Source organism: Phyllostomus discolor, chromosome 9 (assembly GCF_004126475.2).
Source record: "Phyllostomus discolor isolate MPI-MPIP mPhyDis1 chromosome 9, mPhyDis1.pri.v3, whole genome shotgun sequence".
Taxonomy (NCBI): domain Eukaryota; kingdom Metazoa; phylum Chordata; class Mammalia; order Chiroptera; family Phyllostomidae; genus Phyllostomus; species Phyllostomus discolor.
Window position 1 is genome coordinate 69,166,676 of NC_040911.2, and position 27,117 is coordinate 69,193,792.

At 39.6% G+C, this 27,117-nt stretch overlaps 1 protein-coding gene across 3 annotated transcripts in view; it reads left to right on the forward strand.

Moving 5' to 3' along the window:
* The window catches only part of KIF16B (kinesin family member 16B), a 332,414-nt gene that overhangs the window by 74,901 nt on the left and 230,396 nt on the right, over nt 1–27,117 (forward strand). For all 3 annotated transcript variants that reach the window (XM_036009548.1, XM_036009549.1, XM_028523744.2), the window contains exons 11-12: nt 1,546–1,611; nt 4,589–4,648. In XM_036009548.1, the coding sequence (XP_035865441.1) occupies nt 1,546–1,611; nt 4,589–4,648 (126 nt within the window). The remainder of the gene's footprint in view (nt 1–1,545; nt 1,612–4,588; nt 4,649–27,117) is intronic.

Sequence of the window (27,117 nt, forward strand, 5' to 3'; positions counted from 1 at the left end):
GTAAATGTGCTGCTGTGAAGCCATAGTTTTGTGTTTCCCTGAGTGCAGTGAATCTTGTAATAGGTGTGTCCTTGTGGGGACTCTGAAGGATGTGCCTATGACATTATTATGAGATGTTGGTTCCCACGGGCATGGGACTCTAAGTCAAGGTGGGCCCCACAAATGCCTGTGTGAATCTCTACCCCTGAAGAGGGCCAGAGGGAATACTCCTGGAGAGCTGTGAGGACTGCTGCGGAGAACACATGGTCCTTCCCTGCTGTAGCTCTGCTTTTTGCTGAGCAGACAGATGCCAAGTGTGGGTCCTGTAGTCTTGTTAGTCTGGAAGTTTAACTGAGCCTAGTAAGACCACCTCATGGGTATTATATTTGTTTGAATAGAAATTGAGAAGTAAATAGTAATGAAAAACATGCTTAGCTTCTGGGGAGGGCAACTTAGCTATTAAAAAAATATACATATAGATGATTCACAAATTTCCTCCTAGGAAATTATTCTGTTGACACAACCATGATACTGTAGGCAACTAGTATAGGAATAGTCATTGTAGCATTGCTGGTAGAGCAGAAGATTAGAAAAAGCTGCATTTCCCTTGAAAGGAAAGCACTGATATAAATTAGAGAATATCCATACAATTCCACTCTACAGTGGAATTGGAATTTTGAAAAGAATGAAGCAGTTTTATTTGTACTGAATTTCTCCCAAGATATGTTGTTTAGTGAAAAGGCAATATTTAGAATAGTGTTCATGTTGTTTTTGTTTAAAAAAAAACAACAAAAACATGCTCGTATATGATGAGAATAATTGCAAGTTTACATAACAAATTGGAGAAAGGAGGTTGCCTGTGGGATGGGAGGGAGCAAGACTCCCTTTTGTTTTTCTTATGGAATCAGAAAGAGCAGTGTCCTGCCTGTCAATCAAAGCCCCTCTGCTCCCTGCCTGGCTCCATTCCCTCTCTTGTCTCTGTTTGTCCCTCCCAGTTCTAACCTGATTTTGGTGTTTATCGTTCTTATGTCAATCATTATACCTTTGTAACATGGATAAGGAAATGGATAAATAGATTGTTGTGTAGCCATACCACAGGTAGACTGTCACCCAGCAATGCAAATAAATGAGTTTTCTTTGCATGTGTCAGCATGGATGGATTTCAGAAGCATGTGGTTGAATAAGACTTAAGCTTTTCACATTTTGAATTTTGCAGTTTGTGCATATTAAAAATGGACTAGTCTTTTAGGATCTAGGTATGTAGATCATGCTAGATTTTGGTAAAACAAATGTCAGTTGTATTACATTTATCTTTTTCTCACTTTGTTGGGTTGTATTGCAAATGTAGGTTTACCAGCCTACCTACATTTGGTTTTGAATATTATGAGATATGTAGTAAAGACTTAGTGGAGTGATTGACACTTTTTAGGGGTATGAAACAATACTCTTTACCTGTATTTAATAGTTTACTTGGCAGTTTTTGGTCATTTACTGTATCATGGAGCAATCCTTCCTCTAGATTATTGCTGTTTACTAATTGCTTCTCTCTTATGATTTAAATTATAGATCGCCCTTTTAGACTCCCCCACAGCCTTAAGTATGGAGGAAAAACTTCAGCAGAATGAAGCAAGAGTAAGTGATAGCTTGATTCCTTGTTATTTTAAAATCATAACTTTGACTATTATTTTAAATATATGCTTTTTAGTTCTTGCCATTTGAAACTCATTTTCTTTCTTCATTACACTTAACAGTCCCTCCCCCCCCACCTCTGATAATTTTTAAAGAACCACAATAATTGACTTATGTATCACATCACAATCTATGATTGAATAAATGGGGCCTGTCTGGCACATGACGATTGAGTGCAGTTGAAATCCACAGGCAGCCCTCACTGACGAAACAGGCCTCTCTGGCTTCAGAGTAGACAGGAGTCCCGGGTTGAAAGCAGCGGTGTTGCACATTCCTGAAACTGGAGTGGTCCCCAGAGCTTAACCATAGCTAAGCATGCTCAACATTTAGTTTTTTTGTCATTCTTTTATTTTGCTCTCTGGAGGGAGTGCAGCACTTGGGGAATTGTGGAATACACTTGGTAGATGCCTGGTTTCTCTTCAGGTAGATGAGATTTGAGGCCAGGAGAGGAGTGGCAGTGAGTCTGTCCCTGGAGATGTTGTGGGCTGAAGCCAGTGTTTGTGTGCTGGTGCTTTTTGAAAACCAGCTTCATGGCTGACCTGGCTTTACAGTATTTTTTCTTTTTAAGTAACCCTGTTTGAAAAGAGCAGTGGGCATTGAGAATATTTTTGGGGTATGATGTTGTTCACTGTGCTGAATGGTTAAAACAGACTGGGAAAAAAACTGGATTTTATTGGTGAAGCCCTTTTGAGCATACACGATATTGCGAATATAAATTGAGTTGTTGTTAGGAACTTGTTGACACTTCCCTGGATAATTATGTTGGATAATTTGGTGCTAATTGCATTAGTAAAATCATTAGTTTCTTAATTCCTATTTTTCTCATGAAATTTATATTTAGTACTTCAGATTCTAATTTTGAGTGCTTTGAGATGTCTAGATATAGTCTTAAATTATTTCTTAATAATAGTTTTCAGGAATACCTAGCAAGTTAATAGAAGTCAATAAGCATTTTAATTTGAATTCATGGTACATGCTGTGACAGAAATGACTGCCTGTCTTGTTCATAACATTTTATGAATTTTCACCTATATTTTTGCTGACCTTTGAAAATCATTTGCCATTTGTTGGCTATAAATCTTTAGTATCTGATCACATTGTTAGTGGAGATATCAAATGTTCGCATTTTTATTGATTTTATAAATTAAGGTTATTTACTTTAAATTCAATAGTAAAATAAACCCAAGGCATAATTACAATATGGTTAAAGCTAGACTTATTTGATTGAATTGGAAAAGGACTGATTAGCTTATGTTTCTTCAGGGAGAATGTGTATGTTAGTGAACACAGAAACATTTATTGTTGAATACTTTGTGTTTCTCACATAAATTGCTGGTGAGAATCTGTTAACTGATTACTATATATTAGTAAATTCAACACACCAGTTCCTCCCCTTTTGTAGGAAGAGAAGGCATAAGAATATTTCCCCTTTGAAAGCTTTTCCAAAATAAAAGCCTGGAGAGCCATGTGGCATGTACTGCTGTTTTTACAATCCACGGGGTTGGCCTCACTTAAGAGCTGGAAGATTGGAGTGTATGACTGGTTCCAGGTCGATCAGGCTAGTCTTACCAAACTATTAAAAACAAGCAAAAACAAAGTTAGAGAGGCTCAGCCATGGTGGTGGTGGTGTGTGTGTGTGTGTGTGTGTGTGTGTTTTAATCGAGAAGATGAGAGATTTTTGACATTACTTGTAAAAAAGAAGAGGCATTGTTTTAATTTAGAAGTTGTACAGCCCTATTAGAGGAAAACGGAGGAGTAAAAGGAAATGACCAATTCAGTTTTAGTGAGAGAGATGTTTTGGTTTTCCTCTGGGATAAATGGTCAGTCCAGTTCCTCCATTTCTTGTCAGTTACAAACACTTTCAGGAAGGTTGCAGGTAGGTGTGCCCTTTCCCCTTACTATACTTAATACTAAGTGTGGGGAAAGTATCTTCCTCTTAGCAGTGAGAGTACAAACACATGTATTCCAGGTATTTTTTTGTCCTGATTCAATAAGATAGCTTATCAGAGGGAAGACCAATCAGTGTCCACGGGGCAGTGTCTGCTCCTGGGGGTGGGGAGGTGGTGGGAGAGCTACTGTAAAGAGGGGAAAAGGCTTGGGGAGCATGTGCTCCCCCACTCTGCCTCTCGAAAGTCTCTCTTTTAGCCATAGGTATACTATTTTTCGTAGACACAGTGTTCATTCATTTTTTTCTACTTCTTCTAAGGAATCACTTTTTGCTTTTTAATGAATTACTCACTAGGATTATTTTAAAAGTTTTATGGAAGTAGCAGAATATTTTTATTAACTTTGAGATATAACTTCCAGTTGTACTATGTTCAACAGCTGGGGACATTTTCTCCCCTAAGTTCAGCGGACTGGAAAGAAGCCAGTTTGTATCAAAAGATTTTGCTTTTACTAAGGGAGTCAATTCAAGAGTCCCCCCACCTTTTAAAGATAGAATGAGATTTATAAACCCTATTAATTAGCTACAAAAGCAGATTATCTCCTAAAAGAAAATTGCAGCATTCCAGGTGATTTAATTACACATGTAATGAGAAAGAAAAATAAACCATTATTTTTTAGGAGCTAGAGTATAATCAGGAAAAATTAATGCACTTAACAGGACATTGTTATTCTTGAACTTGTAGTTTTGGTTAGTATCCAGAGGACCAGCTTTTATTTAAGTACACCATGAAAAAGATGCAAAAATCTAGGCAACTTGACACATTTTTTTTTTGTTCTTGTCTTTGCCGTGATACAGGGGGTAGGATGAGATCAGCTGTTTGATTTATCTTGGTGATGGTTCTTTCAGACATAGATTGCTATTTAAAAAATTATAGTATATCATTTCATAAAGCTGTAAGATTTAGAAACTCCCTAGAAGAAAATAACAATAATTTTTTTATTGAGCAATCACAAATGTGTCTTTTCCTTTTAGGTTCAAGAATTGACCAAAGAATGGACAAATAAATGGAATGAAACCCAAAATATTTTGAAAGTAAGGATTACAAAAAGTTTGTCTTAATTTTATTTTACTGGTTTAAATAGGTAAACATTTTTCTTTTTCCTTCAAATATGGCTATTGTGTGCCTTGCTTTAAGGTGAGATCATGGAATTGATTAGGACTCTTGGGGTACTCGGGTTCTGGTTTGATTTTTAAGAAATGGGAAAGGGGAGCTCTTAGATATTAAAGCTGTGTGTGTTTTAACATGCAGAGGTGGTGTTGATACCTAGGGGTTTGCTATCACTTGGGAGTTTTTCCATTTTTGACTCAGCACATATTAAATTCCATTTAATATTCAAGGGAATCTACTTTGTCTTTCTGCTTTTGTTAAACTCAGTATAAAGTGATATGTTAAATGAAAAAAAAAAACTTCCCATGGCAATATTGTAGACTATGTGTGCATAGCATGACTAGGTTCTAGATATTTCTAAACTAGTAATTTCTTATTGGGATTTTTTCTCTATGTCAAGGGCTAGGCACTGATGGTCTGCATTTTGGGCAGGCTTGTTGTGAAAGGACACATCTTATCCTACTCTGTGCTTCAAGATACATGTTTCTTTGTGTTCCCACTTATTGCTGAGTTGATCAGAAATTTGTGTCATCTGTTGAGGGACAGCAGCACCAGGTTTGAGATTCAGAATTTAGTTTTCTACTTTGATAGAGTCTGTCTGACTTGATGCATGAGGACTGTGACCCACAGGCTGTTGAATCCTAGGCTTGTCTGTGAGGTTTGTCGAGGTAAAAGGATTAAAATCCCCCTCTAATATTGACAAGCCTGGTAGATGAGGTTTAGCTGCATCTCTAACTTGAGCAGAAACCCTAACCTGGATCCCCTTCACATGAAAATGGGGCACCCAGTTACCATTTATGGAGTTAAACTATTGAAGGCCTGGCTTAGCTCTTCTGTTCTGCTTCTGCAACTCTCTTGGAGAGTGTAGTCAGCATCATGTTATGTAAAGTTCTATTTTTTAAAAGTATATTTTATTGATCATGCTGTTATAGTTGTTCCAATTTTTTTCCCTTTGCTCCCCTCCCCTCCAGCAATGTCCCCCTGCTTAGTTCATGTCCATCGGTTGTGCATGTAAGTTCTGTGGCTTCTCCCTTTCCTATACTATTCTTAACATCTCCCTGTCTATTTTGTTACAACCAATTATGCTGCTTTTACCATTTTGGTAGCTCAGTCTGCTCTGAGGGTTAAAAAGACTGCTCATGAAGTCAGTGGTTATGCTGTAGATTGTGTGGGCCCTAGACTTTCTTTTCTCTCCTCCCGATTATGATAATAATATATTATTTTGTGGTATGTCCTCAGCATTTCCTTTGTTGAGAGATTTTTGTGCAGGAAACTGAACAAGGACCCAACTTGCATTTTAGGATAGTCGAGTGTGGAATAAATCCCACCAGAGTGACTTTTTCATTTTTTTAAGTTGTATCAGCTGTACCAAGTGGTGCTGCAGCCCCAGGCTTTTGAAGCCAAGGTATTTGACCTTTCATGGCACAATGTACACTTTCCTGAGTAAATTTGTCAAAGAGAGAGGGCTTAAGTCTGCTCCTTTTAAAGAAAAGAGAACTCAAATAGCTATTTGAAAAGTCATTAGTGTACATAGCACCAGTTAGCACAGGAGGCACCGCAGCAGTGAGCTGAGGGACTTCAGCCTTGCCTCCTCTGCTCCATGCCTCTCCTTGTCACTGCAGCAGGGGTGCTGTAACATTTTTGCAGAGACGTGCACACTGAGCACCACTGTGGTGAACCCCTCTACTTCTTTTTTCATACAGTAATTCTGGGCCCTGAAGCTAGAATTCTTCTATTCCAATTCTATTTTTCATAAACCTTATTATTTTTATTTTGTTATATTTTCAGATGAGAAACATAGAAATGTGATATGTGCTAGGTGACAAAGGTTATGAGAAAGGCTATTGATATTTCAAGTTATTCCTTTCTTTTGACCTTGCAAGCCCATTTTAGATTTCTCTGCTGGTGTTAGTGCTTTCAATCTGTAGCTGTTTTCTGCTCATGTTTGATAAAGGCTTTCTCCATCTCTCACTGGAAGGCAGTGCCTGAGGGCTGAGGTGACTAAGAGGGCTACTCAAATGCTTTTGAAAACATTCTTTGGAAGTTGATGGGGAAAGAGACTGTTACTGGATGAGTTTGTATTAGTGTGGTTTGTGTAATCCTTTTCCATTATTTCTGCCATCTGACCCTTTAGTCAGCTATTGTTCCAATACTGCTGCATAGAACTGACTCCAACCCAGTGGTTTAAAACATTTATTTTTTTATGCTTGTGCAGATTGGCTGGGGGCAGCTGGTCAAGTAGATTTGGCTAGGTTGGGATCCAGGCTGTGGGTGGGCTCCAGTTTGGCTGCACAGGACTGTCATCCTCTAACCAGCTAGTTGTCTGGAGCATGCTCTTCTCATGGTCTGGGCCATGGTACAAGTGGACAGGCCTCATGCAAGCACATTTCAAGCTTTTGCTTCTATCATGTCTGCTAGCATCCCATAGCAAATCACTTGGCTGAACTGAAAGTCAAGAGGGAAAGGAGTATATTTTGCCCATAATAAGGCTGTGGCAAGGGTGTAAATGTATAAGCCTACTTTGAGCTCAGTGGTTTACTCTGTACATGCTCATGTTAACATGTGAATCTTTTCAATTATGGGAACTTGCTCTTCTGCTTAATTGGCCCATTTTGTAGAGACAGGTCCAATGAAGCAGTATGTTTCCAGGATTAGCTTCTTATCAGGACCAGGCTGTTTACTCCGCCAGTTTGTTAATTTTTATTTCTTCCAAGCTCCAAATTCTAAACATCCAAGGAGAGACCTTAGGGAAGAAGATGGGAAGAGAGTAAAATATTGAGAGGATTGAAGGGTGGTACAGGACCAGTTTGGTGGTTTTTTTTTGGCACAATAAGAACCTGACTATTACTTTTTCTTGCCCAACTTTATTAGTTTTTTTAATAGTTTAACATTTTCATTTTTAAAATTTTATCTTTAATTGAAAGATAAATTTCAATTTGTAAATTATAATTATAATTTACATTTAATATTATTTTGTATTATTGCCCAACTTTATTAGCAAGTTGTTTCAGCAGAGACTCATAAGTTAAGGGAGGACTAAAGAAAAAGTATAATCTGTCTTCTCAGTCATCGGAACGATCTTCTTTGTTATTTTTAAGTTGTCTGTGATGTGTGCTTTATTTTCTGTTTCAGTTACGAGACTTCATTAGTTTGTCAGCATACATCATGAGCAGTTGCTTCAGGAATATACGAGAGACCATCTCATGCAGGGGTTGGAGTCTCAAGTTGATGTGTAAGGCAGAGATAAATTAAAGTTAGAATTTCTCTTGAAAGTTCCTCAGTTTCCCAGGAAATCACCAGATCCTGAGCTCTTGGGGTTCTCAAAAGCCAAGGAATAATTTCGTTCTCTTCATGTTAATCTAAGCTGTGGCTTTGCTTGCTCTGCATGACTGAAATCCAAGGTCATGTTGGATGAGGGTGGAGGGAGTGTGAAAGGCTACTGAGTAGACCCATGCTCTTGACAAAAGACACTGTCTGCCCTCGGCCAAGCTGGTGGCACCACGGTGAAAAGGATGGAGCTTCTGGCTTTGTTCTGCGGAACTTGGATCTTAGGCTTCAGTTGCCTTTTTGACTCCCTGGGTCATGCTGCTAACCCACAACTGTCACACACTATAGTTCCCAGCTTGGAAATCAGGGCAGATGGCAACCTCTTCCTTCCATCCAAGTTAATAGGGTATGAGATAATAAAGTGCTTGGAGCTATTCTGGAAGTAGCTAATGACAGTGGGAAGTGTTTATTTTCAAGAGGCAGTTCTTAGGCAGTTATAAAGTGAGTTTTATTATTTTCTACAGTGTACTCTCTTGCCTCTTAGTCTACCTTCCTTTTTTTTTTTTTCATTAATCTTCACTTTCTAAAAATTGCAGTCCAAACTTTCTTGCCTGACCTTTCAAAGGCACTAATGTCCTCCTCAGTTTCACCTGTTCTATCACACAGTTCTCTCTACCCTGGTACCTCTACATCCCCTCTCTGCTTTACGAGATGTCTCACTGGTCTCTGCATGAACCTGGGCATTAGGTTTTTTGGTATCTTTGGGCTTTTGCCTGTGTTTTTGTATCATTTGAGATACTTCCTCTTTCTGTGCCTGTCAGAATCCACATCAAAGCTCTCTCTTATCACTTGTCTCTCCCACTTCCCAGGAAGAATGATTTCATTTTCCTCTGGCTTTTACAGCATTTGGTTTTACTTCTATCATAGTGTTTATCATCATCTGAGTTTGGTGGTCTTGGTGTTTTCCCCTAAACAGGAGCAGGATCTGGGCAAGGACTGGTTCTGTCATTTTGTACACCTACTCCTAGAAATCTGCTTCTCACCTAGCAGGCATGTAGTGAGACACTAATCCAGCAATCCTTGCTGGATTAAAGTAGTGTCAAGAAACAAAAACAAAAACCTGTATTCAATTGTAGGGCTAGCATAATGGAATACCACAGACAGGGTGGTTTAAACTGTAGAACTTTATTTGTTCACAGCTCTGGAGGCTAGAAATCAAGATCAAGGTGTCTTTAGGGTTGTTTTCTCCTGAGGCTTTTCTTCTTGGCTTGCGGATGGCCACTTCTCTGTCTGTGTGTCTTCACATGGCCTTTTCTCTGTGTGCCTGCTGTACACTGGCCTGCTTCTCTGTGTCCTAGTGTTTTCATCTTATAAGGACAGCAGTCAAATTGGATTAGGGCTTACCCTAAGGGCTTCATTTTAACTTAATTACCTCTTAAAAGGTCCTCTCTTCAAATATGGCCACATTCTGATATACTGGGTAGGGCTTCAATGTATGAATTTTAGGGGGACACATTTCAGCCCATAACAACCTTGAACCATATGAATCTGATGAGCCAGGTGGGAAAGTAGCACGGAGTGTTGTGCAGGCAGTAGTCTGGCTCTAGTAATGCTCCTACCTATACCTTCCATCTTGTTTTCTTGTTCCTATTTGAAAGGCTTACATATGCTTGTGTATTTTTATTCTTGGAAAGAATGTGGCTAGATCCTTTTGTGTGTAGTTCATTCATTCATTTAGGCCAGTTAGACCTTTGCTGTTTAAAGAGTGCTTCCTGGACCAGAAGCATGAGCATCATCTGGGAGCTGGTTAGAAATGCAAGCTCTCAGGCTCCACTGCAGACTTCCTAGTCAGATCTGCATTGTACTAAGATTCCCAGGTGATGTTAATGCATCTTAAAATTTGAGTGCTGGATTAGAAGAGCTGAGGAAAGGTGGAGCAGTCTTGGGCTCAGATACCTTCTTCCCCTCCTCCTGCTCTGCCCTAAATAGTCGGGAACTGGTCCTGTGGGCTGCCCTTTGCTGGGCTCCTGTGAGTCTCAGTGTGGGAGACTGGGGGAGAAACCAGACCCTGCCCCACTGGTCTCCTACTGCATCCACATGGCCCGTTGTTTGAGCAGTTCTGACTGGTGACACAGCGCTCATCTCCAGAACACTTCCTAGTCCCTTTATCCCTCCTGCCTAGGGGTGAATGCCGGTTTTCTACCATTGTCACTTTGTGGGCAGCCTCACCATCCAGATTGCTTACCCTGTCTTCCTTCAACTGAGTGACCAATTCCCTGTATTAAAGCTTCTGGGACTTAAACACTGGAGTAGCTTCTGTTTCCTTGTTAGACTTGTGCTTTATCAAAGTCCACATCCTGGTTTCTTGGTATGTGCTCCCAGCTCCTCCATGTCTGTGTTAACATCTCTTCTCTTTTTGGTTTATTGTTTTATCACCTCTTAGAATGCTGCCCCATAGTGTTTTCATCCTAGCTGAATTTGCATTAAACTGCAATCTTTCTCGGACTTGGCACTTAATGTTGTGATAAATCCAACTTTTCTGGGCCCTGGGATCAATGCATTCAAAAGACCTTGATACTGGTTCCCCATTTGCATAGCTTCAGTGTTGCACTGACTGCTTTGTGATCAAAGTGGCTTATAAAGTGACTACTAAATGCCCTTCTCATGTACCTTTTGGCCTGGCTTTTTATAAATGTTTTATTGTGAGTGAGTTTTTTTGTAATGAGGAATCTCCAAATTCTTTGGCCACACTCTCTCTCCCCCTACCCCATCCTTTATGCACCTGTTTGTTTGTTGCACTGTACACATTTTGGTTTCTCTGTTCAAGGGTTTTATAAATGATTTTTAAGAAGCTTGAAGGTAATGTTATCTAACTTCCAGATAATTCCTTAAGCCCTGTGCTTCATAATAAATCAGAGTTTGGATTGCAGCAAACTCTCAAGTGACTGACAGATGGTACGACAGAAGGGAGAGCTGATTCTGTGCGGTGTCAGTCCAGAGCCGCTGCAAAGTGGTGCCCACAGCCCTGACAGTGCTCTGTGCTTGCATCCCTCCAGCATTGGTTATCTTCTCATTTTCTAATATATAGGGTTTCTTTCTTATGGAAAACATATCACTTGGTTACTCCAGTGCCTGACTTGCTTTTATGTTATCATTGCCCTCAGCTGTGGGTTGGCGCAGGGATAGGAGAGAAGGGAGCAGGCTGCTCATGTACAGAATCTGTAACTGGAGAGACTTGTCCTTTAGAATCAGTGAGCTGTTTGTACAAGTTGAATTAAAGTTATTTTTTTCAGTCACTAATTATATGGATTTTTTTTCTTATACTCTGTAAACAATGTTTGTTGAATTGGACTTGGAGGATGGAACATATTTGAATCTATATGATGATGAGATGCTAATGCAAATGATTTAAGTTTAAATTGTGCTTATGTCTTGATATTCCATTTCTGGGAATAGAAAACACAGGCTATTATTGATGGAAGAAACTTTTTTTACTCTTTCAGAATGTTTTGACTAATAAGAAATAATAGTGAAATGAACATGGAATTCTTTATTGGCTTAAGATTTTCTGAGTTTAAATTTCACGGAGAGGCATTATAAACCAACTTAATTCCCTTTTTATGATAGAATCAGTCAGCTGAACTTTTGTCTCTGGACTGTTATGGGAACTTATAAAATATTTTGTTCTTACTGTCTGCAGTTTTCCACTTCGCATATAAGATGTGTATTGGGAAGTACAATTGATTTGGAAGCAGCACTGGGAACTGGGGCTATTGCTTAGCAGGCTTGTTTTAGGCCATGCGTGTGGTCCTCTGGATTCCTGCTTCCCAGGGCACTGACTCCACTGATTTCTAGATAACCTACATACAAATCATTGGAGAGACAACATTTTTTTGTGGACTATGCCTCTTTTAGAATCAGTTAATCTTGATTTTTGGTACAAAGATTGTTTGTACAAAAATTGAACCTGGGGGTGGTTCTAGGTTAGGATTTTATTTATGGACATCAGTTTTGCCCAGATTTTGAATTTCCACCATGGGTTACTTCTATCCTTATCAGCAACTGTTTGGACATTTGCTGGTTCAAAATTCTGACCACAGAACAGTCACACATACTGTTTATTGTTTAGATGTAGCCATCTTAAACATACAAAGTGTGGTCTTTAGAGCTCATCTGGCTGCATGAAGATCACACATTGACTTTCCAGGTGTTCATCCAAGTGGGGATTGCCTGCAATGGGAATTTTAGAAGCCAGTGTTCTTTCCACTTTGTTTTTTCATTGTAAAATTGAGGCAGTCCAACTCAGCAGCTGCAGTCCACGCACAGGTGATATTTTTAGGATCTTAGTATCTGCCTCCTGAGCTTCATTCTTATAACTTGAAGAAACTTTATTTTTAAACTTTTGGAAGTTTTTGGCAAAGAAAAGATAAAAGGTGGTGAGCATCTTTTTGGCATGCTAATGTTCTGATAAACTAGGATTGCTGCCTATGTTGATAAAGAAATTCCTAGTAATTCGTTTACCAGATTAGGGAAGTTTTTGGTCATTTTTTCAAACAGGTTCTAAATCTCATGCTCACTCTTTCCTCCTGGTATTCCCATGATGCAGATATTGTTATGTTTCATGTTGTCCAAAATGTTTCTTAAGCTCTCCTCATTTAAATTTTTTTTTTCTTTTTGCTTCTCTGCTTGGGTATTTTTTTCTACCTTGTCTTCCAAATCACTGTCGCCAAGTTATGGAAGCAGCCCAACTATCCTTCAGTAGATGGGTGGATGAAACAACTATGGGACATTTACACAATGTGATGCTACTTGGTTATGAAAAGGGAGAAAAATTTACCCTTTGGATAGACCTGGAGAACATTATGTTAAGTGAAATAAGCCAGTTAGAGAAAGACAAGTACCATATGATTTCACTCATATGTGGAATCTAATAAACTGAACTAACAAGCAGAATAGAGACAGACTTATAGGTAGAGAGCAGGATGACAGCTAATGGGGAGGTGAGTGGGTGGAGGGATTGAGCAAAAAGGAGAAATGACTCATGGACATGGACAACAAATGAGGTGTTTGTGGAGGGGAAGGGGTATAAGGGAACTAAATGGTAATGGAAAAATACAATAAAAAATAAGAAAAAGAAATTCCTAGTATTACTGCGAGTTTGAAAATATTCACCCCGTAGTGGTTTGCCCAGCTTGGCTCATTTTATCTCTTTCATTTATCCATCTACCCACCCACCCATTCACCTACTCATTCACTCACCCACTCATCCTTCCATCCCTCTCTCCCTCTCTCCTTCCATCAGTCATTAAACACATGCTTATTGAGAGATTGAGAACATTTTATGTATTAGACATATCTCTAGACACCAGGGATATAGAACGAGAAATCTCTGCCATTATGGAGATCACATCCTAAAGCTAGAAGGCTTTCACATGATTGGGCATTTTTTGGTGAAGCTCCCATAATCTAGTCATTTTCTTAGCTCTTCTCTTTATCTTTGAAAATGTATCTGCTAATAAAACAATATAGTTTACCCCTTAGACTACTTGATATTTGAGGGATCGATTATATAAAATAATGTCTTACTTTTTCAGTTCTAGTATTTTATTAATTAAATTTACTTTTAAAAGTATGCTAAATCAATTAATATATCTGTCTCTAGTATAGTGTAGTCCCTAAACATAGAATTTTTTAAATTTTTTATTCATTAGGATATAGAGGCCATAAGGACATAGTTTCTATTTGTTTTCTTCACTGCTTAGGTCTGGACACTGAATAGAATGATTGGATTTTATAAAGACCCCAGATGGCTGTGTGTTATAGGGGAAGTTGTTTGGAGGCGTGAATTAATAAATGCCATGTGAATGTCAGGCAGATTTGGAAGTGGGAGGAAATGATGGTTGCTCCTTTATGTTGCATTGGAATTATCTGTATGCTTATCATCCTTTCTGTTAGATTATAAACTACTGGAGGAAACACATTTCACTCATCCTTGTATTTCTCATAAATTCTAGTCTCATATGCTAGTTCTTTACAAATAGGAAGTGTTGAGTGAATTCTTGTTGAACTCAACTGTGTTCTTTCATTTCTGAGAAGTTTCAGGAGAAGTTTGAGGCTACATAATCATCTGCCCTAATATCTAGAGGCTTAAAGAAACTGTAATTATTTCACATCATGTTGTGGACCAGGCTGAAACAGTGAATTTGTCCTGTTGTCACACATGCCGTGTGCTTGAGTGGTCCAGGGTGGCCTAATGCACATGGCCAGTGGTTGCTTCAGCATCAGCTGGTGGTGATTTGGCCTGTGTCTCTCATCCTCAGGCACATTTATATGGAGTCTCAAGGTCTTAGGAAGCACAAGAGAGATACACCCCAATGTCCAAGCATTTCTCAAGCCTTCACTTACATCTCACTCGCTAACATTCTGTTTGCTAAAGCTAGTCATATGGCTTGGGGATTGGGTGTGAGGGAATTACCCAAAGGCATGAGTACAGGGAGAATAATGATTATTTCCATCTAAAAAATATTTATTTAATTTTAGAGAGAGGAGAAGGGAGGGAGAAATAGAGGGAGAGGAACACTGATGTGTGAGAGAAACATTGAATGGTTGCCTTCAGCAAGCACCCCAACCAGGGTCCAGCCAGCAACCTAGGCATGTGCCTTGCCCAGGAATCACACCAGTGACCTTTTGCTTTGTTAGATGCTGCCCAATCAACTGAGCCACACTAGTCAGGGCTCTTTTCAGTTTGCAAAAATAAATGAACCACAAGAATCTTTATCTCTGTGCTTCTTTGTCTTCCCAACTAGTCCTAGTGATTTCCAGCTGTGTTTGTGCATGTGAGTGTGTTCCTGTTTTTCCGTACAAGACAGTATGGAAAGGAGAGAGGATTTGTGATGTGGGATTGCAATCAGGGTGAATTGAGAGAACATTATAAGAAATTATTTGTCTCCCCTCTTTAATCCGTAGACTACTGTGGATGACTTCTTGTCTATTTGAGCGAAAGTCACTTGTCAGTGTCCCCATGTGCAAAGCCCTTTATCTTTTTTTTAGTGCATCCACACATACTATCTCATTGCCTCTTTCTTGATTTGAATGAAAATGAAAATGAAAAGATGTTATTTTGCTTTATATAGTTTGCAGTTGTTAATTTGTCAACCTTTCATTAAAGTTAGACTCTGGCTTTTAATTTTCATCAGACTATGTGTTCTTCCTTTTCTGAAGTTCTCCTGCAACTGTTTTTTTTTTTTTTTTAAAGATGAAAGGAAAAGTAATAAAGTTCATTGTTCTCTGAAACTAGAACTTGATAATTAGTAGGGGATATGACTATTCGCACTACAGCACTGGAGGTTGACTGAAGAGCTTGGCAGAGTTGGAGGCTAAGCGATTCATTCACAAAACTGGCTCTAATGGTGTTAATAATGCCAAGCCTACCATGTTTCCCCTGGCAGTTTTCATTTTGAGGGAACTGCTCATAAATAAAGGCTTTGCAAGTATATGTTGGTTCTTTCTTTTGAATAATGTTCCTAGGGCAAAAGGCTCAGAAAGAAGTCAAATGCACCCTGCTAAATGTTAGTACCATGCAATAAATTATTTTGAATGCATATGGGATTTTCCTTCTGATCTTCTGCAGTGAGGCATGTGCACTGATGGCTCTTACTGTATATTTATTGCCATGGTCAGGGAGGAAAAGATTGCCTGGTCATAAGGGAGTTTGCTTTATGTATACCTGATTCACTGGGTATGCTAAACTGTAGGAACTTGGGTTCATTGTCAGGGAAGCTTAAAAAGTGACCTTTTCATGGTGAAGTCAGTTTATTGTTCATGTCACCCAGAAACACATTTAACTCACCTTGGAGGAATTCTAAGAGTTGTGAGTTTGGAGAGGAGTGGGTGGTGGAGTGACCCTGGGAGTCAGGAGATGGTTTTTGCCCTGCCTAGCCTATGATTTTTGTGCGATATTCCGACCTTGGCCACAATGACCTCAGAATCTCACAGGGAGATGCAGAAAATAATAGTATGTATCACCTAAGGTGAGAAATGAGCACCTGTAAAGTATTTAAACCTCTGTCCAACACATAGTCAGGGTTTTAAGCATTACAGTAATGTTATCCATTTTTATTTTTTAATTTTTTATTGAGGTATAATTGACATATAATGTTATATTAGTTATAGGTATAAAACTCAATGATTTCAATATAAGAAATGTCCCAGCCTGTAAGAATTTTTATGAATTTATTTGAGCCGAACTGACGTCAGTTGCTGGAAAGCAAAATCTTAATGAATTGAGAAAATGCTCCAGAGAATGGCAGTTTTACACCTTATTTTATACATTATGCTCAAAGGAGGAGGAATAAAGAGGGTTACATGAAGGTCAACCGTGATAGATTAGTGAGGTGGGAGAAAGCAAAGCAGGGCAACATCTGGGATTGGATAAAGAGGAAAATGAAGAGACAAGTACTCCTTTAACATTGGTAGACATAGGGTAGCTTATTTATAGCACATAGAGATGGAATTCATTGAGGGAACAAGATAACAATGAGGGGTTCCCTAGTCTTGAGTCCTGGTAGAAGATTGTGACTTGAGGGGTCTGGGAAAAGGGATTATTCAGACATTCCAAAGGTATGTTATCTGAGATACAAAAAAACAATTGACAGGCTCTGTTTAGGTAAAGATTAACCTTTGTCAAGGAAGTGCCAGCCTAGGACGGGACAACCCACTATGACTTACTTTTAGTTACAAAGTTTTAACTTCAGACTATCCTATGTGGTAACTTTCTGTCTCTGCCTCTGAGTAAGGCCACCGTACATGCCTCCCCTGTGTTTGTCAAGTTTAGTACGTGGCCCTTTTTTTTTTTTTTCCACAGTGTATATACCAAAATGTTGACCACAGTACATCTAGTTAACATCCTTCACCATACATAGTCATAAAATTTTTTTTTTGTAATGAGAACTGTTTTTAAGGTTTTATTTATTTTAGAGAGAGGGGAAGGGAGGGAGAAAGAGAGGGAAAGAAACAGATGTACAAGAGGAACATCCATAGGCTGCCTCTCAAATGCTCCCAACCAGGGACCTGGCCTGCAACCCAGGCATGTGCCCTGACTAGGAATTGAACCTGCAACCTTTTGGTTCACAGGCCAGCACTCAGTCCTCTGAGCCACACCAGCTAGGGCAAGTAATAAGAACTTTTTATATCTACTTTCTTAACAACTTATCCCATACAATGTTAATTATAGTCACCATACTTTACATTGCATGCCTGTGTTATTTAGTTAAAACTGGAATTGTGTACCTTCAAAAAATCTTTAACCCTCACTTTGAGGATATGTTTATTGATTTTAGAGAGAGAGAGGGTGGGAGAAAGCGAGAGAGAGAGAAACATTAACTGGTTGCCTCCTATATGCTCCTTGATCAGGGATCAAATGCACAACCTAGGTATGTGCCCTGACCGGAAAGTAAACCTGTGACCTTTTCATGTACAGGATGATGCTCCGACCAACTGAGCCACCAGGGCAGGGCAAAACTTGAATTTCGTATGTTTTGACTAACTTCCTCTATTTCACCCCCACCTCTGACAACCACTAATCTATTTTCTGTGTCTATGGATTAAAAAAAGGGTTGTGTGGAGAGTAATCTCACACAATGATCTGATTATAAATTCCTACTTAGGCAGGTCATGGTGAATAGTCACACCCCAGACATGTATCTTTTTTCCTTGGTAAAGGCTTTTATTTGCCTCAAGCAAATTCTTCATTATTTCTGTGCATATAGGTTAATACACCTTTGCAATAAGTTGTAACTACCCCCAAGAGAGCACATAATGTTAACTACTCTGTCATCTACTACTCCCTGCTTTGCCTTTTCCCACCTCTATGTAATCTTCCTTACTTTCCCTTAATTCAGAGGCATAAAAGAAGCTTCAAAAGAAGCTTCTGTTATTCTCCAGAGCATTTGAGATCTTGTTCCTGGCATATGTTGTCAATTTGGCTCAAATAAACTCGTAAAAATTCTCCAGGTTTAGATGTTTCTTAGGACATATTTATGAGCTCAGGGTTTTGTTTTTAATTGTTTTGTTTTTTAAGATTCCACACATAAGAGACCTAAGTTTGTTTTCTCTGAATCCATCCTCTTACATGTAAAACTGGGTAGACAGTAGTATGTGTATTCCCAATTGGGCAGAGGAAATCCAAAAAAATAACGTGTATGAAATCTCTTAAAAAGTATAGATTTATGCAGTTACAACATGTCATTACTTCTAAGACATTTTATTACATAGCATTTTATATTTGTTTGTTAATTTCTAATAACAAAACCCAATTCCAAGCTGGATTTAACAGTAAAGGGGTTCAGTAGCTCACAGAGGAGTAATGGTGTGGAGGTGTGGTGGGCTTTGGGTTTCATCAGGACACTAGTTCTGGTTCTGGTTCCCTGGGATTGTTCTTGGTTTTGTCTTTGTGGTATTTTGACTTCATCTTCAGGCATTCTGCTTTCAGAATGGCAAAGTGAGAGAAGTACTTACTGCTTATATTTACCTATCACACCATTGTGGGGTGAGAAAAATAACGTTCTTCCCACTTTCCAAGTTCTTCTGGCTGGGCTAATAATCAAATTAACATGAGGTAGATTAACAGGAAAAAAATGTCCAAAGTTTATTATATCGATGTACATCTGGGGGTACCATAAAATATGACTCAAGGAGCAGTTGAGGCTTATATGCCATCTGGAGCAAAGGAGAAGGGGTGGGGGTTGTGTTTTAGGACTTCAGAGGGCAAGAAGGTAATTCACATGGAGACGGAAAAGCAAATGTTTGGTAAATAAATGTTTGTCGGGCCATCTTTAATAATGGAACATAGAAGGGACTTTGAACAAATGGGCTTTGCTAGGTTTCTCTGTATCCACACCGTAGTTTGTATCAACACAGAGATATCTGTGATGATATCTCCCTTCCTGGAGCAGGTCTTCTATCTAAATTCCTTTAGCAGGTAAAGAGGAAGGGTCAAAGATTTTTTCTAAGTTTTCTGTTCTTTAATAACGAGCTTAAAATCAGTAACCCAAAAGGCAAACTCTGGGATACATTTTGGGTGGCAAACTGCTTCCCTTGACCATCTAAATTCAAAGAACCTGTGTTTCTGTTCTCAGCAGAATTCTCAGGTTTGTACTGATTGGCGCATTTCTGAACCAGTCCCTCAGGCCCTGTGCTGACTAGCCTAAACTAGTCACTGGGTTATCTAAACTGGTCACTTTGATAGGGAATAGATTACCCTAATTTGTTGAGACAAACCAGGGCCTGCTTTTGAGCTGGGTGAGGTCTGGCCCATTTTCCACAGGCACTACATGCTTTAGGGTTGAGGGTGTGCAGGTGAATCTTGGAGACATCCACATTTCCACCCCAGACATGGAACCTGCTCACTTACTGGCTCTTTTCTGGTGTAAGAATCTAAAGATAGCACACAATGAATTCCATGTATGTAAATGCTTTTTCCTTTTCTCCTTTGAAATTGATTATATTTTAAAATTCACTCTAAATGTGGTATGTTCTCTTCTCCAGCTTTTTGCATGTAGTTTTGAATTTGACTTAATTTCCAATTGACCCCTTTAGCTTAGAGTTTCCCAGCCCAGTCTACCTAGCAACAGTTACTATGAGCAATGAGTTTGGCATTGCCCTCCATGGTAACACGACAGCAGGTCTGAAATTACTTTTTCTTAGCATCCTGGTTGATTTCGCCTTTTTATTATTTAAGGGTAACAGTAGTTTCTCTTAACTCCAGAAAACAGAGTTCCAAGTCTCTTAGCAAAAGTGATAGTTTTAAGAAGCATTTATCTGTAAGAGTATAATTAGAAAGCGGTATCTATTGGAAAAGAAATATCCACAAAAAATATTGCATGGGGATATTTATTACCAAGGTATTCTGATATTTGCAAAGGGGAAGATGGCTGTAAATTTCTAACATCTTATGCAATGCTTTATAGCAGCTTTACCCACTGAAGACAGCTTTCCTGAGCAAGCGGTCTGTCTCATTGATTAGAGGAGTTAGTTTGAAATAGCTGTACTTTCTCCTTGATATCACAGATACCACCGAAGATGGTCATTTTCCTCTAGGTCCAATACACTATTTATTAATGTATTATATTTCAGCCTTTTTCCCTTGCTATAAAGTAAAAATTATACTTGTATTCCCAGCAGATTGGATTGAAATCAAGCAACAGAACTTGCTATGACACTTCTTTATGATGCTAAATCCAGTTTCTCATCCAAAACCACTTAAATATGTTATTCTGCAAGGCATAGAAGTTGGTTATCCATATAGAAGTGGTTTCCACTCAGAATCACTTGGGAACTTTTTTAAAAGACCATTTTCTGGCCTCTGCCAACTCATGGAAGGAGAATTTATTAGGTTGGCACCCCTAAATCTCTGTTTTTAAATAAATACCCTGAACCTCACAAGAGTTGGGACCCACAGCTCTGGAACATGTGGAACATCATCCCTACCTTGACAACCTACCTTTATTGCATGGTCATATGCTCCCAGAAACAAACAAACAGAAGTGGTGCACGTAACTTCTTGCAATGTTTTATAGCCCCTAAATTGTATATTTATGCGCATATTTGGAGACATTGAGTGATAGCATTTGAAAAGAAATTTTAGCTGAATATACTCATGTTTTTTGGTTAAATAGAATGTTTTATTATAGGACTTTTAAAACACAATTTGAATTTATTTTTTAAATTGAAGTTCAGTATACACTAAGTGTGCAAATATGAAGTGTGCAGCTCAGTGAACATATGTAAATAAGGGCAAATCTGAAGTGCACTCGTCAATTTTTACCTGTGTATACACACATGTAACCCACAGATCAAGATGTATTTCCTGCTTCCCAGAGGGTACCTGTTACACGTCTTCAGATAGTTACCCCCCCAGTCTATCTCTCCCAGAAGTAACTACTGCTCTGACATCTATTATGTGAATGAGTTTTGCCTTTTCTTGAACTTCATACCAGTGGAATCAGGCAGTATACTTTATTTATTTATTTATTTTAAAAATTTCTATAGTTGTATTTTTTAAAAGATTTTATTTATTTATTTTTAGAGAGGGAAGGGAGGGAGAAAGAGAGAGAGAGAGAAACATCCATGTGCAGTGCTGGGGGCCTTGGCCTACAACCCAGGCATGTGCCCTGCCTGGGAATCGAACCTGCTATGCTTTGGTTCGAAGCCCGTGCTCAATTCACTGAGCTATGCCAGCCAGAGCAGTATATTTTATTTTTGTGTCTGTCTTTTTTTATGCATCGTGTTGTATCTAAGATTCACCTATGCTGTGTTTAGCAGTAGTTTCTTGTTTATGTGATGATACCACTCTCTTTTTATCCATTCTACTGCTGGTTATCTCCATTTGTATTATTATGAATAGTGCTTCTATGAAGATTCTTGAACCTGTTTTGTTGGGTGAATGCATTCACTAGGCCCCCTTTTCAGATTCTCATCCTGATAAGAGTTTGCCTGACTTGCTTTTCTCCTGCATATGTCTACCACATCTTTATGCCCATAGTATCCCTGATCCCAACATCCTTTACTCTCCACCTAGCTGTCTGTCAGTGTGAGCTGGGCCAAGGGAGCAAGGTGAGGTCCCCACCCCCATGGATCAGGTCTGGGCTCAGCAGTGTGAAAACTGCCCATCCACAAACAGCTGCTGTTTTCCTTCAGTCTGTGGTGGTACCTCATGTAATATTTCTTTTCTATTTTCATCTGGATCTAGTCTAATTGGGTGAGTAACAAATAAATTCTTATTTCTGTAAATTTTTAGATTGGCAGTGTCAAAGGTTTCAATAAGTTGAATACGTTCTTTGTGGACATTTTCCCTGTAAGTGCTCTTTTTCTTCCCACAGCTAGATATTTAATAATTGTGTCCTATAAAACTGTTATGGCCTGTCTGGTTTTCCTTTGCTAAAATCTGAGGTCCAGAAGCATGTTTTAATTGCTTTTAGATCCCCCCGACTGCTTTGTATCCCACAATAAATAATAATTATATCAATAGGGATAGTAATGTATAATATTTATTGTACTCCTACTATGTGTGGGGCATTGTTTTAAGTCAGAACTGCTTAATAGAAATGTAATGCAAGCCAAATATGGTATTTAAAACTTTCTAGTAGCCACATTAAAAAACTAAAAAGAAATAACTAAATTAATTTTAACAGTATATTTTACTTAACCCATTATGTAAAAAATATGATTTTGATATATAATCAATACCAAATTGTTAATGAGATGTTTTATTATAATTTTTTTCTTTAAAAGTATTTGACATGGTATGCATTCTGCTTTTACCATGCATCTCAACTAGATGCTCAGTTTGCATCAGGTACACTTGATCTGTATTTTGATTTTATAAAATCTGCAGTTGAAAAGTAGATTCTCCTATTAGTTGTGTTTGTTCCAAATACAGTTAGAAGTTTTCCAGTAACTTGAGTGTAGTTTAAATATTTAAATCAGTAAAGTTAAAAACTCAGTTTCCCATTGTATTAGCCACTTTTCAAGTGTTCAGTAGCCAGGTGCACTGCACAGATTTGAGTGTTATATGTATTAATTTGACCCATTCAGCAGCCTTGGGGGATATATATGGATATATATATATATTCACTTTACAGACAAGGAAACTGAGGCCAGCAGGACACACAGTTAAGGAAGGAAGAGGTGAGGTCAGAATTCCAACTTTGTCTGGAGGCTAGGGCTCATGACCCCACAGTCTTGTATAGTTAATTGTTTGAAACTGACCTCACCTTTTTTTTTTTCATGTTCAAGTGCATTGGCTTTTATTTTCTCTTTCTCTGACCTTTGTCTTTTTTGCTTTTCATCGTGTAAAGATTGATGCAAAAAGTGGTCTTAAAAAGTGACTGTGATTTACAGTGAATCTGGTAGTTCATCAGTGTTTTAAAAACCAAAATAGATGATGGCCACTGTTGAAGCACCATCTGCTCCATCATCTCCATACATGTCAAGGCAAAATCTGCTTTCTCTGAAATAACACCAAGTTTCCTTTTTGTGTTTGGCAGTGCTTTCTTTAATAATGATTCTGATTTTTAAATTTCCCCCAAGGTTGGGCTTAGTCATCTCTTGCTTTGGCTTGCTTCTGGTCTTTTTCTTAAGCAGAGTCATGGTTATTTCCTTGGATATAATTTTCTTCCCTAATATATTATTAGCATTTATTTTTATATTAATGACTTCTCTGGACACCTCTCAGGTTTTATTTTTCAAATGTATCTAACCAGCTGTGTGTGCTTGCCTATCTTTGTAGGTAATATTTTACTTCATATGAAACTTGCTTTCATGTAATTGTTCTATTGCCCTTTACTACAATGATGGTTATTTATGAAATAGAGATCTAAAATGTGCTCTTTGGCAAGGGAAAGTGGTCCAGACATGCAGGGTATTATTGAGTGCTGCATTTGAAGAAGGGGAGTGTGGAGATACAGTGATAGTTTGTTATATTTCATATGCAGTGTGCTGTGTTCCCAGATTGCTCCCAGGCTGCCTTCTCTCTTCCTTTCTGAGGTGCCTCTTCTCTCTGTGAACCTGGCGTGCATCATGTCGCCTTTCCACTGCCTGTCTAATTGAAATGAAGTGGGCAAAAGCCTTGTTTTTCTCTTTAGTTGTTCCCATTTGGGGTGGTTACATAATTTGTTCTTTTGAAATAACTTGATTTTGTAATAATTATTTCAGTCATATTAACTGAGGTGATGGGGCTTTGATACCTGGATTTATCCCTAGCTAGCTGTGTGACTTGGAGCAAGTTATACCCCTCTCTCTGTGTCTCAGGCTTTTTTTATCAGACCATATTTTGCCACGTAAAACGTGCACTTTTTTGTCCAAATTTTTGAAGGAAAAATAAGATTGTGCATTATACATGGGTAGTACCAATTCTGCACCTACATAAATGTTTTTAATTCTTTTATTTATGATTATGTATTAAAATATAACTCTAGAAAGCAATAATGATATCCATATGCAAAATAATACCCTGGAATACAATAATTGGTTTTGTTTCTAAATATAAATAAATACAAAATTGAATTAAAAAATTAAAACAAAAGATATTTTTCCTGAAAGTTGGGGCTGAAAATGTGGGCTGCACGTTATGTATTGCAAAATACAGTAAATAGGGTGGGCTGGTCCAGGTGAGCTGTAAGGATTCCTTCTGTTTGAAAAGGACTCTGGTTCTTCCACAGGAAGTTGCATGGAATTGTAGGAGGGTGCAGCCAAAGGGTCCCCAAAAGAAGGATTTGTAATGGAGTTCAGAACTCAAGGTGTCCAGGAAATATTAGGAAAATATTTAGAACGTCCACACCTTCCACCCCAGGGTAAGGGACAAATGGAGCAGGGCCATTGAGAGCTGTTTCGCATAGCAACAGCTTTGCAGCTACCCTCTGGCGTAGTCATTTAGCATATCTATAACCTTTAAGTGGTTGCACAGATATGTTAAATAGCTGTGACCAGCTCTGAGCTAGGGGAATGGAAGTAACTTCTCCACCAAGATGTAACTGGGGGGCAGGTCCCCCGAGTTACAGTGCCTGCGTGGGAGCTCAGAGAAGATTGGCTTCATGACACGGGGCCATGCCTGCCCAGACTCATGATGGCAGCCCAGTGAAGCTGGAAGGATATGAGTTCTGGCATGTGGGGCCGAGTGTGGGAGGAGTCGGAAATGGGGCTGCAGAGGAAGATTGGCGCACGGATTTAAACTCAGGTGTGGCAGCCATTAGAGAGAACCATGTGGCTTTAGCAGAGTGGGGAGGACCGCAGTCACTGAGGAGAGAACCATGCAGCTGTGGCAGTGCAGGGAGCACCACGGCCATTGAAGAGAGAACCATGCAGCTGTGGCAGTGCAGGGAGGACAGCAGCCACTGAGGAGAGAACCATGCAGCTTTAACAGAGTGGGGACTCCCGCAGCCGTGCAGACACCATCCACGATGCAGCCGCCTGCAGCTCCTCTACCGCCTGGCTCCAAGCCCCAGCCGGCTCTGCAGCTGCAGCCACGAGAAGGGGCCATCAGTAAGTGACTCAGGAGCACCGGGTTACCGCCCTGCCGCCGCAGCCACTGCCAGGCCTTGGCACGCTGTACCCACGCTCACCGCTCGGGCTCACCGCCGGGGCTCTCGGAGCCTCAGGCCAACCTCGCAGCCACCTGCTCTGGACCTGGGTCAGGACACAATAAGCTCTCTGCTAGCCCTCTGGGCGCTGCTGCTGCTGCTGCTGCTGCTGCCTGCACTCTCCCAGAAAGGAGGATATTCCCCCCCCCCCCCCCCTCCCGGCAGCCATGAGAAGAATCAACGCGAGGCTTTAGCTGGAGATCCTGGCAACACAACCAATGGTGCTGGGAACTAAGGAAGGCCTGCCAGCTAAGCACATATTAGTAGGAAAAACCGAGAGCTGCCTAAGCCACAGACTTCTCTTTCTTTTCCTGAGATACAGTACCCCAGACTGGGCAAAGCAGGGAAGGAAGGACTGTGTGTGTTTGTGGGTGGTTCAAGGGACTTTGGGGTTTTGACTAAGACATTAAGTCATTACTTTTAGTCTGTATAACTTGAATAAATAACTCTTCTTTTTCACCAATCTCAAGCATGGAGAGCTATAATTCTCTGGCTTAGGGAAAGATGAACCTAGTACAGGGGGACCCCAGGAAAAATGGGGATTAATTCCGTAGCATTGTGGGAACCTCTTCCCTGGTGGCCAATCAGGGAGGATCATGGGAAACCACATGCGGAGTAGCTTTAAAGTAATGTGGCTACTTGTATATACTCAGTAAAAGCCCACTAAAACTAGCCAGAAAGGATCTTCCCTATAAGAATAGAGTCCCTCCAGCCCATGAGGTCAATCTGTGCTTGGAGTTGGCCTGCTCCCATGTTCTCTTCCATGAACTCTGGGTGTACGGTTCAATTCTTTGTCCCAATCACTAAGAACCTGGTTACCTGTGACCACCTGTGACAGAATCATCTCATGGGCCCCTATCTTGGGTGTGGGGTCCCTATCTTGGGTGTGGAGACCCTCCCTGTTTCTCTGTCTTCAGGGGTCTTCACTGACTACTTTCATTTTGTCCCTTGTTGCTGGGCTTTTTGTGTATATGTGTGTGACCATTCTTCATTTTTGAATGTCTTAGGAGCCTTTTCTCAGTCATGGCATTATATATTACATACATACAGAACATTATACAAATCACAAGTGTATCGCTTGATGAATTTTCACAAACTAACTGTACCAGTGAAGAAACAGAACATTATCAGCCCCTGAAGGGTCCCTGCTTTATCCCCTTCTACTCTGTCTTTTAAGGGAGATGTCTTCCCTGACTGCCAAAGGCATAGCTTTGTTTATTTTACTTTTAAACTCGATACATATAGAATTATACAGAATGTATTTTTTTATGACTGGCTTTATTCATTGTGTTTGTGAGATCCATCTATGTTCTTGCACATGGTTGTGTTTATTTTTATTCTAGAACAGTATGTACACATTTTGAATTTGTGTGCATATTTGCATTGGGCCTGTACCGAGGAGTAGAATTGCTGGGCCATACAGCAGGTGTGCATTCAGCTTTAGTAGGTATGGAAAATAGTTTTCCAAAGTGAACTGTTTACACTCTCCCCTGCCGTGGGTGAGAGGCCCACTGGCTGCTCCTCCTCACTAATATTTGCTATTTTGTCTTTTTTTCATTTTAGCCATTTTCATTGGGTGTTTGGTGGTCTTACATTGTGGTTCTATTTTGAATTTCTTGATGGTATAAAAAAACTTCCCATTATTTTTAATTAAGCTCATTCTCCAAGTGACATCACCTCAGACCTTGTCAACAAATGGGCTGTTCCAGTGTTTAAATGTCCACAGTCACCAGGTGCTCCTGCAGCTTTCTCCAGCTCACTTCACTTTGTTTAGGCAGGAGCTGGCCACCCCAGTCATTTTGGAGAGCCTACATTCACTCAGTTACCAGCTCTCCACAAAGCCCAAGGGGACTTTCTGAGTTACTCAGGGCATATCAGTGCAGTGATCTGGAGCCGACCCAAATCTGGTGGGTTCTCTGTGTTCAGTTTAACCTCAGTTAATTTCTTTCTTTGTTGAGTTGGATTATTCATTCTGCTGGCTTCACTCCCTG